We start from the raw sequence: 18,732 nt of genomic DNA on the forward strand, positions 1-18,732 counted from the left end.
TTAACCGGTGAATCGCTCAACTGTTGTTTAAAAATTAAACAACTTAAGATTGTTTACGTTTTGAACACTTAGTTGTTTAAAAATTAGAAGAAAAAAACTTTTAAACAACAGTTGTTTAGTAATAAAATTGCACAACTAGGTTGTTTAAAGCAAGTTGTGTAAATGTTAAACAATAATGTTTAAATTACTAAGCAACTTTTTTTATTCAATATTACTGCACAACTGGGTTGTTTAAAAGGAGTTGCTCAAATTTTAAACAGAACTGTTTAATGGTTATTATCTGGTTGTTTGAATTTGTGAAATGACCTACTGGAACCACTCCTGCAATAATCACAACGATTACACTGTAACATGTAGAGCTTGTTGCCAATTTACCTTAACATTTGTTCATCATATTCATTTAACAGTGACAGACAACATTATTAATTGTTTCTATAGCTTCACCTAAACCCCATCGGCGAAGCCGAGAAGAACCAAGTCGTCGCCTTGCCCTTGTTCCGCCATTTTCATCTGCACTGCACTGCACTAGCACTGCACACTAGCACTGCATGCTTGCATGCATGTACTATGTACGTACTTTGTGCATATCGCATGTGTGCGCACAAATTGCAATCGCGTATCGAGAAAATATCAACGACGCGAAATCATGATTGGTTAAATCTATCGCGTGATTTTTCCCCGGGACTTTTTAAACAACTCTGTTTAATTAAATCTTTTTGTTTTTTAATAGATAGTTGTTTCAGCCAATCGAGCACTGATTTTTCGATTTTGAACAACGTTGTTTACGTTTTTAAACAACATTCTTTTAAACAGTGATATTTTAAACACCGTTCTAACTGTGTATGGTATAAAGTAAGGCCTACTATTAGACTTAAGTGGTATTTTCACATCTTACCCTGAAATCATAAACATCCACCACACCAACCGATCCCCTGGTCCAGCTATTACCAAGGGACCCGGTCCTGGTCCAAACAGGTAGACCCGCCGCTGATTGGTTGTTTTGAATGTAAATATTGAGTGAGCCGATGGTGGCGCCATACATGTGATACCAAAATTCGAGACAGTACGAGCCTGCCGGTGCGAACGAACTGCGCAGGCGCGAAGCGTCGCCCTGTGCACCGCTACTTGTCTCGATGAATATGTAGGTGCCAGTCACTGTTGAAAATGAGAGTTTAAAAAGGTATATGTTTCAAAATGCAAATCATGAAAATGATATAATCTATAAAACGTCTTAATATGTCAAATTTCTCATGTGGTAGGATTAAAAAGTACATGAAATGTAAACATTTTTGTAGAAATATGAATAATGTAAGTGATCTTAAATCTACCGTCTTCTAACCAAAACACAAACAACCAAGTGCTTTCAACTCAATTTGTCAAAGTATACAAATTAAGATAACAGTGCTGTACAAATTCAGCATTACCAAAGCTTAAAGGTCGGCTGTGTAAATTCATTTGAAGTGAATTACACACAATTTTCTTATTGAACGTTATCACAAAAGGTGACATATAGCATATTAATCAATAACAAAGGTAGGCCTAATTTGTATTAGTTACAGGTCCTGTAATCATAAATAATGCAGTTTTCTGTTAATACCTAATCATTTCAATGCTATGTATAATCATAAGAAGTATTCCTAGAATCAAACTTACCAAGACCAGTTGTATGGTCTGCCGATGGCCCAGTTTCCACGGACGGTGTTAATCCTTGATTGAAAGACCAGTCGAGCTCATCGTCGCCGAGCTGTTCGTAGTTACACAAACCGTCCTCAAACGTACACGACCAAGGGCGAGGTACTAAATATGCATAAAGTGAATACGAGTTTAAAGACCGTCAATACTACTGGGCCAGATAGGATTAGACCACACAGCGAGGTCACTGACAGGTGGCTATCTCAATCACTCAACTCTCAACTAACATAATAAAAATAGGATCATAGGAGACCAACAGACACCGATTGTGGAAGTTTTCTATTTAGAGGGAGCAAGTAGCTACAAGTAGGGCGTTAATATCGGAAAATACGAGTATGATGTAAAACATGCCTTATATAATCTGTAAACCTTGTTTCTTGTTTGGACTAGGGATGTGTATAACTCAAAGCGAAGAAATACAATGTTGATCTATTTTTAATCTTCCCCTCGCCCTTTTTCTAATCACTCTGTTCATAATCGAATGTTTTTGAGGAATATTAATGTATTTTTTCCATCGGGAAGTCCCCCGGCTTCGTGGACGGAACAAGTCTAGTAAGTTCATCAATATAAAGCTTACAAAAGAAAGAGGTCCCACCGAGACTTGAACTCGGATCGCTGGATTCAAAGTCCAGAGTGCTGACCATTACACCATGGCACCCTGCCTGATAAATGAACTGTTTGTATCGATATATTTTACGTCAATTATACGTTTGTTTAACTCTCATTTCATCACTCCAACCATAGTCTCGTTAAAACTGTTAGTTATGTAGCATATATGAAAGGATTATCCTTCCATATGGGCACATGATAAGTAAAACACATGTCAGTTATTTCCTCACATACAATAGGTAATTATTTAATCCGGTCACAAGCCATATGGTAATGCATTGTTATATATTTTTACTTTACAATAAATATGATAGTTTATTTCAGCCGAACGCAGTATAATCATTACTATCTCCATCACTGGAGTATACAACGCTAACGCGCGCATACACACACGCAAACGCACGACAACACACACACACACACACACACACACACCCTCTCTCTCTCTCTCATAGCTAAGCGCACTAACACATTACCTCCACACGTTCCTTGAAACAAAGCCGTGTCGTCGATAGTGATGTCGCCCACCCATGTTAGTGGGTCGATTACGGCGCTGATGACGATCTGGTATTCGAGTAACGACGACACATTAAACTGACCGTACATCCAACCGTCCCCTCGGTCGCCGGTCTCGTTAAATAGCTGAACGTTGGTGTGGGTCGTGGGTGGAGCGAAGACGAGTGTAGAAGCGATGAGAGATGCTGAACCTGGGTGATGATAAGGGAAAAGAGCACAAATAATGCATAACTATAGAATTGAATATCATATAAATAATACAGTACGTATGTTACAACAAAGCCCAAACTTATTTATCTCTTTAGAACAATTATCATATAGTCGACCCAAACTGGACTGTTAGGATTAACAATGTTTACATGGAGCAAAAACAACAACAACTGCAAATGTAAATATGATGTACAAACTAATCTGCGTAGGCCTAATGCTCTCGCAGACGACTCTCACACAGTCTGCTAAAAACTTCCGGTAACGCAGTGCAATTTCATTTCTCTAATCCTGCATTTCTTGTAGTTTTTTTGTGAACACCAACCTTTGACCTTTGACCTACCTGATCCTCTGATATGGTACCAGAACGTAAAGCAAGCCTCATCCACGGGATCAAATACTTCACTGTACAGATCACCTGTATCACCAGTGAACATGACCACAGGGTCTGGAACTGTATCCACGAACATGTAGAAGCCTGGAAGGGGTGGAGAGAAAATAACTATGAAACATTACAATCGAATAGGGAACATTTCACGTGCTGGGTATTTGTGTTTTCTATAGTGGACTTAGCGTATTTTACTGTAAATTGATAAGTGCTTTATCCACACACCATTTCTTCACTTCATGGCACTCTTTGCAGCTACTTGCCTCACCTACCGTCCCGGTATAGCTTCCTAAGTGAGCTGCTAAATGGATTACTCCATCAAGTACCGAATATCAAGAAACTTCTACGATTTACATTTTATTATCACTCCATATATGTGTAGATACAGGTGAGTCACCAGTTATTTGACGTGGATAATTATATCATCCCGCGGCGGCCACAATGGCAATAAAAATGAACGTTTTAAACAAGGTACCAGGGTGGAGAGTGGCACATGTAGATTAATATATTGCCAAAGGACTCGAACCCCAGACCCTGTGATCCACAGTCCGGCGACTTATCCACTAGATCACAACACCTCTACAGAACAATGGATTCACTCAGATACAGAACATTTTGGTCATTCTTTATTCTTTTCTCGTTCTAAAGATAATTTAACTGTACCTAGATCATTTCCCATGGTGTGGTCATACGCTGGCCCTGTCCCATCCATATTGGTAGAGCTCGACGTCCTCTCCCAGTCTAAGTTATCACCACCTCTGTTCTGCCATGAACACATCCCATTCTCAAAGTTACAGTGTCCTTTGAAAAATATAGAAGAGGAGCAAATATAAGAAAATTGCCTCCCTCTACAATGTATGAGTGTCGTAGTCAACTGATATTTCATTATTTCATTCATGTATTTTTGTATTTATTCATTTATTCATGTTTTCGTTTGAAAACAAGGACTGTGGTAATATTAACACAGCTTTTTCACTGTACGAAAAAAACACCGAAGAATACAAACGCTCAATGTTGGTTTGTTTCTTTCTCAATATAACCAATCACTACTAGATGAATATCCAAATGTAAGCTTTGGGGTCGAAGAAAATAAATAGGGTTCCCGCATATCAATGTGCTGTAAGACAGACCTAAAATAATGGAGTAATAACAAACACTCTTTGTATGTGTAACTGATACGTATGAACTGAAGAGTTGAATGTTGTCTACCTATTGATTAAATAAATTAAAAAACCTTATTTTGCAACTGGTTTAATTTGGTTCAATAAGTGTTGTAAATTTGGGTTAAAAAAAAAATTGACCAACATTTTTTTTCTTCAAATAAAGCCTTTTTTCATTTGTTCTAAAAGCATAAAACAGTATTTATAAGTAAATGTACAACATGATAGATACATACGTTTAACAAACAAGGGACTATGAAAAACAAGATCTTAGGTATTTATAAAAGTAGGACTTGCCTCCGTCTATCATACAATTGTATTAACATATCTTGTTGCATAACAGATTGTTTGTTCAACTTCATAATAATATTTTAATCTTATTTTAAAACATGGAAATGATAAAGATACCTAGAAACATCCAAATAAAATATATTTTTGATGGTGATAACATACCTGGAGGATTGCAGGGTCCTGATGTGAATCCTACTTCATCGATGGTGATACCACCTTGACTACCTGTACCGACTACCCCTTCTATCACAGCCTGGGTATAAAAGGTGAAACGAAATGGTGGGGGAGAGACAAGGATAGAAAGAAGAAGAGGGAGAAAGAGAGAGAAAAAAAATAGAGATAGAAAGATAGAGAGAGGGTTGTGGAGACACAAAGAGATGGCAAGGGGAGAGAGAAAGAGATAGATATACATAGATAGATAGGGAGAGACAACAGTAAGAAGGGTGAGAGAGAGAGAGAGAGAGAGAGAGAGGGGTGAAGGAGAGAGAGAGAAATAGAAAAGAACATCAACTGCATACCCTCGAGCTCCTTCACCTAATTATTGTATACGGCTAAAGCCCCACTTATTGTTGATATTCATATAAAAAAGCATGTATCAAAGACTTTATTAGATTGTTGATGAACATTTAGTAGGCGTTTTCTACAGAAAAATACACACTGCGTCATGTTAATTATAAAGCAAAATCTCAATGTTGATATTTGCAAACAATGGCAGCAGATTATGGTAGACTTTACCTGGTAAGCTGTTCCACTGATCATGGTGACACCCGAAAACCACCAATAGTCATCGCGGTTACCATCAATAGACCATATTATATCACTCAAGGTACCATTGGTCAGCTGGTACACGTTAATTGCACCCACATCTACGGCGTCGATGTGGTACCAGAGACCAAGACAGTCCGCGCCGCTGTCTGGTGGTGATCTGAGGGCGCTGTTTATCATGGCTGAATCCCCAGGGTTCAACGCGGAGTCCTTTAGATCTATAAACGCATATCCACCTGGACCAATAAAGGAGAGGGAAGCGTATTTTATTCATTTCCAATAGCTTAAACAATATTCCTCTATAGAGCACAACTTCCGGTGATGTAACTATGTCAACTGTAATAGCCAGCTATGGTAATTTGGCAATTTCAATTTCGTGCCAAAATTAGATACAATCTAATGGTTACTTGGAATACTTCCTTAGTTTAACAATTTGGGTTTTCTAGAAAAGTAAGATAAATATCTTAGAATATATAACATGTCAGTGTTACGACTTCGTCATTGGTTTGCCAGATCTTACTGGGTAAATATTCTTCATGTCATCATTATCCATTCTAAGATTAATTCCCTTTTTTGTTTGTCACTTTTTTGGAATTACTTGTAATTCTGTTATCAAGATTGTTGACAATCGCGATGCAGCTCCTTAGGATGGTAGTGCTATAGGCTGTAGGAGAAAAAAAAATGAATGATGGCTAAAAAAAATAAACATGAAAAAAAGAAGAAGAGGTTCTGTGTATTGTATCCTGGGGGATTATACCTCCCTGCAAGGTCTCTGACAGGTGATTATCTCATCAAATCAACTCTCAATTAACATAAGAAATAAGGGATCATGGGAACGAATGGTCACCGATTACGCATTGTTTTGTTATATAGAGGGTGGAAGAAGCTATACGTAATGCAGTGGGGCTTTAAAAAAACTTACCTCCGATGACTCCCGATGTTTTGTCCGGTAGGGAGCTGGTCCCGGATGGTCCGTAACGTGTATCGGCTCCAGATCCAATCAGCCAATCAAAATCATCCAACAATATCTCCTGTGACCAATCACAGATGTCGTCTGAAAAGTCACATATTGCTGAAATGAGAAGCATAATACAGGCATAATACCTCATTTCTATTATGGCGTCATTCTCGGCATGAATATCTCCAAATTGCCCGCATTTTTGATCGTTCACTTATACATTTAAAGGTTCAACACAGCTTCAAAGCTCAACTGAAGAAATTAGAGATGAAGAGAGAGAGAGAGAGAGAGAGGAAGATAGAAAAATGGAGAGAGAAAAAAGAGAGAAAGAGGGAAAGAGAGAAAGAGAGAGACAGTGAGAGAAAGTGAGAGAGAAAGAGAGCATTATATATAGAGAGGGATAAAGAGAGAAATAGAGAGAAAGAGAGCGAGAAAGATAGAGAGAGAAGAGAAAGAAAAGAAAGAGAGACGGAGAGAGAGAAAAAAGAAAGAGAGAGAGAGAAAGAAAGAGAGAAAGAGGGAAAGAGAGAGAAAGAGAGAGAGAGGGTTGCGAAACCTACCTGGTGGAGGGCAGGGTCCCTCTAAGTATGTGATGTCATCAATCGCGATGTCGCTCTCCCAAGATGTACCCACTATGCCTTCAAACAGAATCTGGAAAGAGAGAAAGTTTGGACCTTTGAACAGAAAGTATACTGCAAACACTGTTAGTGTTAGTGACTCTCGAAATATCCTCAATTTGCGAACAGCTAACCTAATAAGTAGCCAGTGTTCTGGCTTTGTTCACCTCTTCAGGTACTGTGTCATATATCTAGCGCTGTTCCGTGTACCATACATTCACCTGGTGCATTGTTCTTGTTCATAGCTGGTTCCGCACTCCATTAATTTCTTGGTACGCTCTAAAGGTGCCTATTGTGACAATATACATATGGTACCATGAGACATATGGAACCACCATACAAATCCAAATATTAAACAAATACTAGTTGTACACCCTTTTCGTTATCTTCCTTGGTTCTGTGCTATTAATCCACACATCTTTGTACGACTTTGAGAGCTCTGTGTCATTGATCACGAGTTGCGCCATGTTCCACCGGTTCCAATGGATAGTCACTGGTTCTATTCGTGGTACCCTTTAAAGGTTTCTATAGTACCACCACTCGGAACCGACTATAACATACACAACATGTTTGCAACTATTTCACCTTTTTTTTTTCTTCTTTACCTTCGTTGGTTCTGTGCTATTAATCCAGAGCTGCGCGGTGAGCCACTCATTCGCCTGGTCTCCGGTTCTTGACCACCGCTGGTTCTTCACACCATTGTTTTCTTGGTACACATTGAAGGTGCCCATGGTACCGCCATACATATGGTACCACCATGCGAAGCATGCACCAGATGGGCCAGTCGGCGCCATCTCGGACGAGGTGAGGATGGCAATGTCCCCCGGTAATCTCGGCGCAGAAGCCTCGGTGAAGACGTACCCTCCTACGGGTCAAGAAAACCACTTGTAATCAAGAAATCGACAAAAAAGGCAACAAACAATTATATACGTTGCTTGTGCAGGTATTGAATGATCGAATAGGAATGGTAAGAATTTAGTAGTACACATCAATACAAAGGCGGCACTGTGCACTTACATATTAACATGAACATCTGAAAAGAAAACTGTACGAAAGACTTGAGGGGCTACCACAGATTACTGGGAGGTTTACACCAACGACCCTCTCTATCTTCCCCCAATACCAAGAGTCTTGATAATCAGGGGGGGGGGGATGTTTCACAGAGATCCTAAGTTGAACTTATCTCTGAGTTGGACTTAAGAATAATGGAAAGCCGTTAGTATGTATAACAATATTTTGTAAAAGTTTTTTTTGAAAGGCATAACATGTTAATGCAAATCATTCATATTTTCAATTATCAAGGAGATTTCATGTTCTTGATGTGGAATTTATAACAATTTTAAAATACTTTTGAATATATTATATTTTAATGCTACAAATGGCACTACATAATTTTTAAGTCCAACTTAGAGTTAAGTTTGGCTTTAATAGGATCTTTGTGAACACCTCCATGTTTGAAGTCACCCAAGAACGCATTTATCGGCCTCTTGGGCTCTCCGTCTGTCCAGCCTCCAAGGCTGGACCCCTGGGAGCGTTTCACAACGCCCTTTTTCAATGACAAATAGCAAAAATCAGTGACAGATCTGCTGATAACCAATCAAAAGCCTGGATTTCAGTAGCTTATAACACAACATGTCCTTTAACGCTGATGACAAGTTTTGTGAAACGCACCCCTGTTCATCGAAACTTTTACCTGTCCCAGATGTGTGGTCACCACTTGGTCCTGTATCTACAGAAGGTGTGGAACCACTGAACAATGTCCAGTCGAACTGGTCAGTGATGTCCTGTGTCCAGTCGCAGATGGTGCTATCGAAGGAACACGAGATCCCTTGACCAGCTTGATTTGGGTCAGCCGCTGGAGGTGCAACTGTGTGCAGTCGGAGAAAGAATAAAAGTAAGATTAGTCTATAATTGTTTCTTTGTATGTTTTCTAATTAATTACAATGCGGTGTTAAACAACCTTTATTCAGCCACACTGATGCTTTTCAGCAAGTACGTATAGAAAAAAGACAGCAGTACAAGAAGAAAGAACTATACATTATTTTATAAGAAGAAAATATATATTACGAACTAAATGAAAAAATACAATTCATACAAAAACAACGTAAGTTTTATACAATTGAAAAAGTAAAGAAAACAGGGGTAGGAACTGAACAGGTTAGAAAATGAGAAGTAAAACGAATAATGGGATTTGACTTTCAAAGATGAATTATATTTAGGTAACAGATTGTAAATATGAAAGTGAAATTGGTAAACGGTAAGGAATTGTAATATATTTCAGTAATTAGTAATTCAAACACATATACAAGTAGTTTCTACGTGCTTCATCGTACTACTTTGAAAACGCTTCGCATTATAAAGTCATATCAGATTTATATTCGATTTCGTTTAAACAATGTATGAATCAGAAGGTCTCAGTGTCTCGTTTGACTTTGGCGATCATGCTATTCCCCAACCCTTGGTTCCTAGGCTTCTGTAATAGTACCACTCCCATTCCTTTCACTCCTCTCTCTTCCAACAATTTCTGTCCATTCAAAGTATCCTCCTTCTTCCCCTACTCCTTCTTCCCACAATTTCTCCTGTCAAACCAGATTATCAATGCCTTCTTCACGTGACCCAAAAGAAGAAAGAAATGATTGCCTAATTAAAGAATAAAATAATATTTTACAAGGTAGGTCACCATTTTAGTTGCATAAATCTATTTTTAAATGAAAAGTCTAAGAAAAAAGAAGAACAACAAAATTATTGCTTAATCCGATAATATTTTAGCATCATTTTTAAATTGCAATGTATTTTTTGTTATGTGTACACGTTATTATTTTAAATATCAGGGCTACAATTTGTTCGGAATCGAATCATTTTATCCGTACGTGAGTATATAAATAGTTTTTTATGACAGATTAAAACTTAAAAATATCAACATACCATCACATGTGCCCGGCACAACTAAGATATCATCAATTGCTATATCACTGTAGAAGCCTATGCCAACAACGCCCCAAAACTCAAGCTGCAAGATAAATGAAAAAATAACGTCGAAAAGATGGACCAACAAGTCATCTCATTTTCTGGTACATTTAGTTGAAATTTCTATCTTTGTTTATAAAATTTTGATTTTGTAATATTAGATTAAAAAGCAATATTGTCAAAATAATGTAGAGTATATGAGATACATTGTTTTAATATAATATAAAAAATACTCATAGGCTATACTTTCCGATTGTCTTGTTTCCATGCATGCAATAACTCTTTTTTTGTCTACCAATTCTTAATAATGCTAACAATATGAATTGTATCCAATACTGATATCCAAGATAATAAACATTTTATAATAATAATAATAATAATAATACTAATAATAATAATAATAATAATAATAATAATAATTACAATAATCTTTTAAAGTCCACTCCAAATATATTAAGTTCAACCGAAAATGGAAACTCTTTTTGCCCGATTGATCGCGAGCCCGGCAGCCACTGAGCAGCGCCAGATCGACGTTGCTCTATCCCTTATTGTTGAACGCCAAACAAGGTAGCAGCAACTCCCGTCTGTTAACGTCTTTTGGTATAACGCAGCCGGGGTTCGAACCCACGACCTCACGGAACATGCCTCAACATAATCAAATATTCAAGTTTATTCTAAATAATTGAATTCTGCAAATGCATTGGTAATAATCACCGAACTTGGGTAACAAACAAAACAACTACTTTTAACCAAAAGGGGGAGGGGGAGAGAATTGTTTTATTTGTTTACGGTTACAATAAAAAATGGTTGAAATACAGTATTTATTTACTTTTTCCCATGGCATAAAAATAGTATGAGCAAATGTACAGATTAATAGATACATTTGTTTGGCCAAAAAATATACAATGACCAAAAATAATTTGGTGCTAAATTAGTTGGACGTGCCTCAATGTATCATGAAATAAAATAATGTTGCATATAGATTGTTTCAACTTCATAATGATATTCTAATTTCTTTTGAATGCATACCAAAAATGTAATTAGGAAGTGTTAACTGAAATTCGTTAGGGGTATATTTTTCAAAATCTTCTAAGAATCTTTCAATTTACCGTGAATGTTCCGTTAAGGGTAACTTGTCCCTGTATCCAGTGTGTCTGATCGGTACTCTGTTCACCGTACAGTAGCCATAACAACTCAGGAGGATCGGTGTTCCCAGAAGAAACGTCTTGTCTGTATGAATTATTATGGTTTTACATTGTTTAAAAGATTACACTGCTTCAAACAAAATTTCATTCGTAGTTTAAGTTACCTGATCCGTTTTCACTTTATTCTTATAAGTCACACCTGATCATCCAGTGGTTACACGATAGACTGTACCGTGTATTTTTTGGATAATTACTGACTAATAAGATTAAAGTGAAAATAATAATAATAAAAATAATAATAGGTATTTATTAATTGGATGAGCTATCTTCACTTTCATTTCAAGATTAATACCGTATAAAATTTGTGAATTGGGTGTTTAGTCATCGAATGAAGATACTGAATTATTTAAATTAGCTACTTACTTGTATAGCCTGAGATCAGCTATTTGCGTGCCATACATATTGAACCAAAACGTAAAACATGCGACCCCGTCGTTTGTCGTATAAACAGGGCTGATCAGCTTCGCTGTATCACCGGGTAGCTGTGGTGAACTGCCCCCGATAAATACATATTGTCCTAGTAAATAAAAGTCATGAATGTTAGTTGAGGAAAAGGTCTAGGAATCATTTTGGGGACGTATTTTATTATATAACAAATGCTACTTCCATAACTTTATATCTGCTCAAAAAAAAAAAAATATTTGATCAATATTTTGTAACAAGCAATCTATTTTTCATCTAAAGTCAAGGAACTACCATCAGAGAAAACGTGAATATTTTAATCATGATGCGTTGAAGCAAAATATAACTTTGTAATTCACTCTATGTTCGGGCTTAACATTTAATAACTTGATAATGCAGGATTGAATGCGTTCTGTGATAGCTTTTATTGTTTCATTTGAAGGAAGGGGTTGACTTGCCGATTAATACGTCAACCGAATGAATAAAGATGATTATCTTGCTTCATTATAACATTTCCCCATTAATTATGAACATTTTGAAACAAATTACAATTCAATCACAATTATAATCTAATGGTACCTACCTGAACCTGTAGCCCCTATGGTGTGGTCGTAGAGGGGGCCGGTGGAAGCTGAAGGGGTACCACCTCGCACCCTTATCCAGTCAAACTCATCATTTCCTGCATTACTCCATTGACAGAACATATCGTTCTCAAAGTCGCAGTCCACTGAAAAGGGAATATGAAAATACGACGTTAGATTAAATTGTCATTAGTAACAAAGTATACAAATCTAATCACATTCACAATAATTTCTAAATATATTGAAAATACATCTGCACTTTGCGTACGTAAGTTTTTTATTTGAAGACATGTTTGGAAAATTGTCTCCTCTCATTCTTCATCAGCTGCTTCACCTTTCTATGAAGGCCTGTTGATAAAGTTTGTGTTTGAAAAAGTAAAGGAAAACTTCATGCAATGAGTCCCGAAGGGCATGTCTTTGTTAATACAGGCCTATACATTTATAAAAGTTAAACACAGGGAAAAAAAGTTTGACACAATCGTTCGCTTATTATTTTTTCTCAAATCAATTTCACTGCTTAATATTTATTGGTTATTTCCATATGATTTGCCTTTTCTTCTTATTTTGAGAAAACATGAGGAAAAATTGCGTGGAATGGAGTCTTCTTCGAATCGAAAACAAGAAACTCTCTTTCTATCCCCTCCCCATTAAATTGTATAGCTGACAATGTCTGAGGGCACTGCAAATGTTTTTTAGTCACTGGATTTTGCAGCAAAGTGTGTATAGCAAATAGTGATCAAAAATAATATTTACATAATCCTCCGCAGCTGCCCTCGATCATCCTGACGTTGTCGATTGCAATGTCTCCTTCTTCTCCTGATCCGACAACGCCTTCAAAGACGATCTCGTATCCATTTGAGGTGATCTCAAAGGCGGTACTATACCATTGGTTGCCTTGGTCACCGGTTATTGATGCAACAGTGGTGGTGGTAGCATCCGCATTTTGGGTCTGCAGTGAAAGAAAACGAACTCGGATTGAAATCCAGATGTTTTTACAAACGCAAAACCTAATCTTACGCACTCCTGTTTGCATATCTCACGAAAACGTACGATTTTTTTTCCTTGTCAAGAATTCAACTTTCAAAGTTGATCTATTGAGAAAAAAACAACAACATATAACAACAACAATGAAGCTACCAAAAACTTTTTCGAGATCTGCATTTTATATTCAAACTTGCCTAAAGTTCGAAGATATGTTCTTTTCATGTTATGAACAGTATGCATATTTGCATAATCGAACAATCGTTGAAGTTGTTTTCTTTTATATTAAATACGATTTTCATACCGTTCAAATACTTTTGCAAACGAAAATATTAAAGTGTCATGCGCATTGCATGTCCCAATACGTACAAGTAGAAATGTAAATTACCAGTGCCCCATAATATTGCAATTGCAATTAAGCACAAATTATTTGTGATTGAAATCAATAAAAACCATATGGCCCGAATTGATTTCGGTCCCATTTGTTCATAAAAAGAAAAGAGACTATAAACTGTAAACGATTGTTTGGAGTAGTTGCGACTGATTTATAACAACTGGAACTCTGTGTAACAATTGCAACTCTTTATAAAAAAAATGTAACCATTTATAAGACAGGGCCCTGGCAATTACAAACAAGAAAGATTCGCACTCACCAATACGTTCAAGGTGCCGACGTCCTGCCCGTACATATGGAAGTACAAACTCCAGCAGACGGTTAAAGTCGTATCCGTTGAAATATGAGGTCCAATCAGACGAGCTTTGGCACCAGGTGAATTCGGTTGGGATGCCTCAATGTACATGTAGTGACCTTGGGAAAAGAATCACAATGAAAGTGATCACAAACAAAATCTACAGAATAGATCTAAACAATTGGCAATGGATTTATTGCCGAATCATGTTCAAATTACGTAACGTGTCACTGCAACCTTCTCACAAAGGGGATGCACAAGACTAAATAAATTCGCAAATGTTTTTTTCATTTTCATTTGGAAAATCTCTTCGGTCGTGATTAATTTCATTACAAAATGATATAAGGCAATTCCGAGATTACATCAGCTCTGTAAATAGATAACAAGGAATGTATTAAATACATAACATACCGACATTTAATATGAAAACAAATGATTATGACACTACCTCTGTATAAATGGGATATAAGAAACAATAACATACCGATGTATGAAGTTTGAAAGAGTGTATCGAAATAAAGTTAAAAACAAAGGCACTTAAAAAAATGAGGTAAGAGCATAAATCACCTCAGCTACAATCTACATTTGGTGCCCTTTGGTAAGGCATTGCTCTTCATTACCAAGTCCATCGCAGAGGACTCAAAGACGTTTGTTCCCTCGTCGCTTACTTACACGAATACACATGCTTTCTTAGCAGTCAGGTGAAACAAAACTATTACATATTCCTTACCATAAGCGGTTCCATATGTAACGTCAACGGAAGGCCCAGTGAGTGACGTAGGCGTGTCACCTGATCCGTACGTCCAATCAAAATTGTCGGTGGTATCTTGTCGATAGCCACAGAGGAGAGAGTTCTCAAAGTCACATGTCGGCGTGGCTGAAAAACATGGGAACATGATAATTCAGAAATTATAGGTAAACACCGTTTTTATCTAGTTTTAATGCAGATGTATTTTTAGCTTGGGCCCGTCTTATACAGAGTATACTACTAAAAGTGGATGAAGATATTTCATGATTTACATTAAATGCACTTTTAATCTGCTTACAAGTAAATACAGATATATAATTTAATTTGATCTAATTTAATTTGATCTCATTAAACAAGAGATGAAGTGCTTATTATAAATATCTATGATGTTATAGGTGATTTTGCATCTGAATAAAGATTGATATTAAGAAGAAAAGAATAGAGAGTTGCGATTGATCCAGATCAATGCATAGTTACGATTAGTATCAATAGTTTATAAGACGGGTTCCTGATATGCACGATAGGAGTTCGTGGACTTCAATTGATTAAAATCCCTTGTTTATACTTCGTCCAATACTGACCAATTAATAACCATTGCAAATAAGATACTACATGGCAATAGACTGAAATAACAATAAATAAGTCGAATAATTATGATCAGGATCATAGCGAAGTAACAGGAATATATTACAAGTGGGTTCTATCTTTAACTTGGAAAAAGTGTTCAACGACTGTGGTGCTTGTGCCATATTACTGAATAAGTATATTTCATTTTGTGTGTCATCTATTAAAGACAGTGGGGACAAAGTTTAGATCCTTCAAATTTTAAACCTGTCTGAAATAGTTTGGCGTGGAGGGATTAGACCTCCCTGCATGGTGACTGACAGGTGGTTATCTCATCAAATCAGCTCTCACTATCACATAAGAAAAAGGGGATCATGGGGGACCAACAGGTACCGCTTAGGCAATGTTTGCAATGTTTGCTCACTTATATGCCTAGTTAATTTCTTGATAAGAATCTGACTTTCAAGTCGTCGGATACTGTGTATCCATTTATGAATGTATCTTTAATAGTTTAAAAGTGTATTGCAAATAAGGGTATTAAAATATTTGTTTTACCTGGGCAGTCTCCGGGAAAGATTCGGATGTCATCTATTGCTATATCTCCAGTGAACGAGGCTCCAACATAAGCTTGGAACACAACCTAATCACATAACAAAATGAAAATGTACAAATAAAGGGACCCGTTTCTAACAAAATAATAATAATAATATTGGTTTCTTATATAGCGCACGTATCCACCTTGCAAGGTGCTCAAGGCGCTCTAATATTACCCGGCTCTGCTAGGCTGCCGATTTCGGCGCTTGCAGCATTCGAGGAATTCCTTCCTACCGGTACTCACTAATGATTCTAACAAATACCATATACAGAGTAAGATAAACTGTTTTTCTTTCAGAAACATTATATTTATGTAATGCTTACAAAAGGTGGATATCTGTTGATATGCAATGACATTTTCTCATAATATTATCTTTAGAAATTATAATAAATACAATTACAGTGTAATACTAATGCCCAATGATTATAAATGATCAGAAATTTATCTGGCTTTACATTGCACAAGTGAATGAGGAAAAAAAAAACAGATTTTAAACATTAAACAGAAACAAAATTCACCAAAAGTACAAAACAAATTATTTTGAACAGCGAGACAAACAACATCACAATTTCCTTATTTGTACATTTGTCTTTTATTAATAGTGTTTGTATAAAAAAGCTATGTTTTTAAATGTAAATACATTCATAATTTGTCAGGGCCCCATGGAAGACCACTACTTTTTTGTGAATGAGTTACCCTGACAAAAGATCAGAAATAAATTAATAGATAAGGAAATCTCCAAATAATTTAAATTCTAGTTGTTTGATCGATCTATCTTACTCTTCAAAAGCCTTACCTAGTAAAGATTAATTACACCCTAAGCTTGGCGATTCCCCTTACCTGGAAGGCCACCTGTTCAGCAATGACCACCGAGCCGGGGTACCACACGTCTCCCTTCTCCCCCTGACTGCTCCATACCACATTACCAATATCACCAGGAGCTGAGTCGTTCCTCCGCGTGAGGAGGTTAAGGGTCTCAACGGTCGGTCCAAACATATGGTAGTAGAAGGTGAAGCATTGGCGGTAGGTGGTGGGGATGAGCGTGCTCATGAAGCGGGCCTCGTCACCCGGAACCCGGGGACTGGACGTCTCGATGAAGACGTAGTATCCGGTCGCTGTCGGGTGGGGGTGGATAAGAAGGGGGAAGGGAAACAAATAAGAATGGGAATTAAAAGAAAGAGGAATAAGTTAGGAAATGATAATGACGATAATAATCATGATTATAATATTAATAATGATAAAAAGAATAAAAAGAAGAAGAAGAAGGATCAAAAAGAAGAATGAGAAGAAGAAGAACAAGAAGAAGAAGAAGAAAATGAAGAAGAAGAGGAAGAAGAAGAAGAAGGAGAAGAAGAAGAAGAAAAAGAAGAAGAGGAAGAAGAAGAAGAAGAAGAAGAAGAAGAAGAAGAAGAAGAGGAAGAAGAAGAAGAAGGAAACAGATAACATAGAGAAGAGTAGGAAGTAGGAAAAGATCCAGAAAAAGTAGAACAACACCAAGAAAAAGCATGAAGAAATTAAATGTTAATCAATTGTAATAAATACTGTTTACTGTCTCTCATCTAGTGGAATTCGGCTTTAATTTAGAGCATGAGCGATGATCCAGCCGCCCTTTAACACGTACTTGAATGCTCTCATTTCTAATTGGTTGCTTGAGTGTTTGAGTGCTGCAATCATTGCTATCTCTGATGCACTTAGTCTCAGCATTTTGATTGGTATCAAACATGTCAAATTGTAAAGGTGTACCGCCAATCAATAGACCATCATTGGATTAATTTGAATTTAATTTAAATGGCTTACCCGTGCCTGTTGTGTGGTCTATGGATGGTCCTGTATCTAGGGATGACGTGGCACCGGTCAGCCTTGTCCAATCAAATGTGTCGTCCTGAGCCTGTGTGTAGCCACACCAGTCATCTTCAAAGTCGCAGTCCCACTCGAAAGATTCTACGTAACCAAATCATTAAATCAATGTTGTCATTTATCAGCATATTTTTCAAATTTAATCATTATTCATAGGATATAACACAAATCAAGCAACTGTTACCTTCATTTATCTGATTTTTAATTTCACGGTCAATAAAAAGACATCTTTAATAAATAAACTGTACATCCGAAAACTGATTGCACTTATCTTTGGCACTTTGGGTAATTTGATTTCTTTTTATTTCGTTTCATTTATTGCTTGAAAAGAAAAGCAATTATGACACGTAAAATACCCTTGCCCAAATCGATATCCATCCCTTTAATCCTGTAATTAATGAATTGAAATTTGCGATGCAGGAAAAACTTTAATCTATGATTCCGACTCCTAACTGACATATTAAACCACTTTGTATGCAGCGTACTTCGGAATTATGCAAAGAATTAGTAGCAAGACTAAGACAAATTAGCAGGGAGAAGTTATATTTCCAGGAAAATTGGTATTTCTTTATAATGTTACAAAGTATCATAACGTTAGGGTAACGAATCTCCAAACCCGGATAAGATGATAATACATTATAAACAATTGTTACCATTACAGAGTCCATCGACGGTAATAAACGTGTCGTCGATGGCTATATCCCCTGTGTAGTTCGCTCCATAGGTCGCCTCTATCGCTATCTGGTATGGGTTCAAGTTGGATGTTGACACTTGACCTTTGACCCATCGATCACCATGGTTACCAGACTCACTCCACTCCAGGGCCATGTTACCATTGACACCATCGATTAGGTAAACGTTGAGTTCACCAACACCTAAAAAGTTATTTTAAAATCAATTGCTGTGAAGCCTGAAATTCACTTCGTTGTTTGAAGGGATT

General features: G+C 36.9%; 1 protein-coding gene and 1 non-coding gene across 2 annotated transcripts in view; both read right to left on the reverse strand.

Annotated features, from left to right (window-relative positions):
• Positions 1–18,732, reverse strand: part of LOC105442471 (MAM and LDL-receptor class A domain-containing protein 2-like) — an 83,633-nt gene that overhangs the window by 20,661 nt on the left and 44,240 nt on the right. The window contains exons 37-58 of the mRNA XM_030993795.1: positions 18,446–18,667; positions 17,733–17,876; positions 16,776–17,050; positions 15,896–15,980; positions 14,759–14,905; positions 13,993–14,147; positions 13,112–13,307; positions 12,361–12,504; positions 11,739–11,892; positions 11,280–11,400; positions 10,129–10,213; positions 8,897–9,070; positions 7,809–8,068; positions 7,147–7,237; positions 6,551–6,700; positions 5,599–5,864; positions 5,026–5,116; positions 4,076–4,213; positions 3,368–3,502; positions 2,778–3,008; positions 1,654–1,797; positions 896–1,155 (exon numbers count right to left, since the gene is read on the reverse strand). Coding sequence (XP_030849655.1) covers positions 896–1,155; positions 1,654–1,797; positions 2,778–3,008; positions 3,368–3,502; positions 4,076–4,213; positions 5,026–5,116; positions 5,599–5,864; positions 6,551–6,700; positions 7,147–7,237; positions 7,809–8,068; positions 8,897–9,070; positions 10,129–10,213; positions 11,280–11,400; positions 11,739–11,892; positions 12,361–12,504; positions 13,112–13,307; positions 13,993–14,147; positions 14,759–14,905; positions 15,896–15,980; positions 16,776–17,050; positions 17,733–17,876; positions 18,446–18,667 — 3,668 coding nt within the window. The remainder of the gene's footprint in view (positions 1–895; positions 1,156–1,653; positions 1,798–2,777; positions 3,009–3,367; positions 3,503–4,075; positions 4,214–5,025; positions 5,117–5,598; positions 5,865–6,550; positions 6,701–7,146; positions 7,238–7,808; positions 8,069–8,896; positions 9,071–10,128; positions 10,214–11,279; positions 11,401–11,738; positions 11,893–12,360; positions 12,505–13,111; positions 13,308–13,992; positions 14,148–14,758; positions 14,906–15,895; positions 15,981–16,775; positions 17,051–17,732; positions 17,877–18,445; positions 18,668–18,732) is intronic.
• Positions 2,279–2,350, reverse strand: TRNAQ-UUG. Its single transcript has one exon. It is a non-coding gene; the product is annotated as a tRNA-Gln (tRNA).

Source organism: Strongylocentrotus purpuratus, unplaced genomic scaffold (assembly GCF_000002235.5).
Source record: "Strongylocentrotus purpuratus isolate Spur 01 unplaced genomic scaffold, Spur_5.0 spur5_scaffold_20, whole genome shotgun sequence".
Classification (NCBI taxonomy): domain Eukaryota; kingdom Metazoa; phylum Echinodermata; class Echinoidea; order Camarodonta; family Strongylocentrotidae; genus Strongylocentrotus; species Strongylocentrotus purpuratus.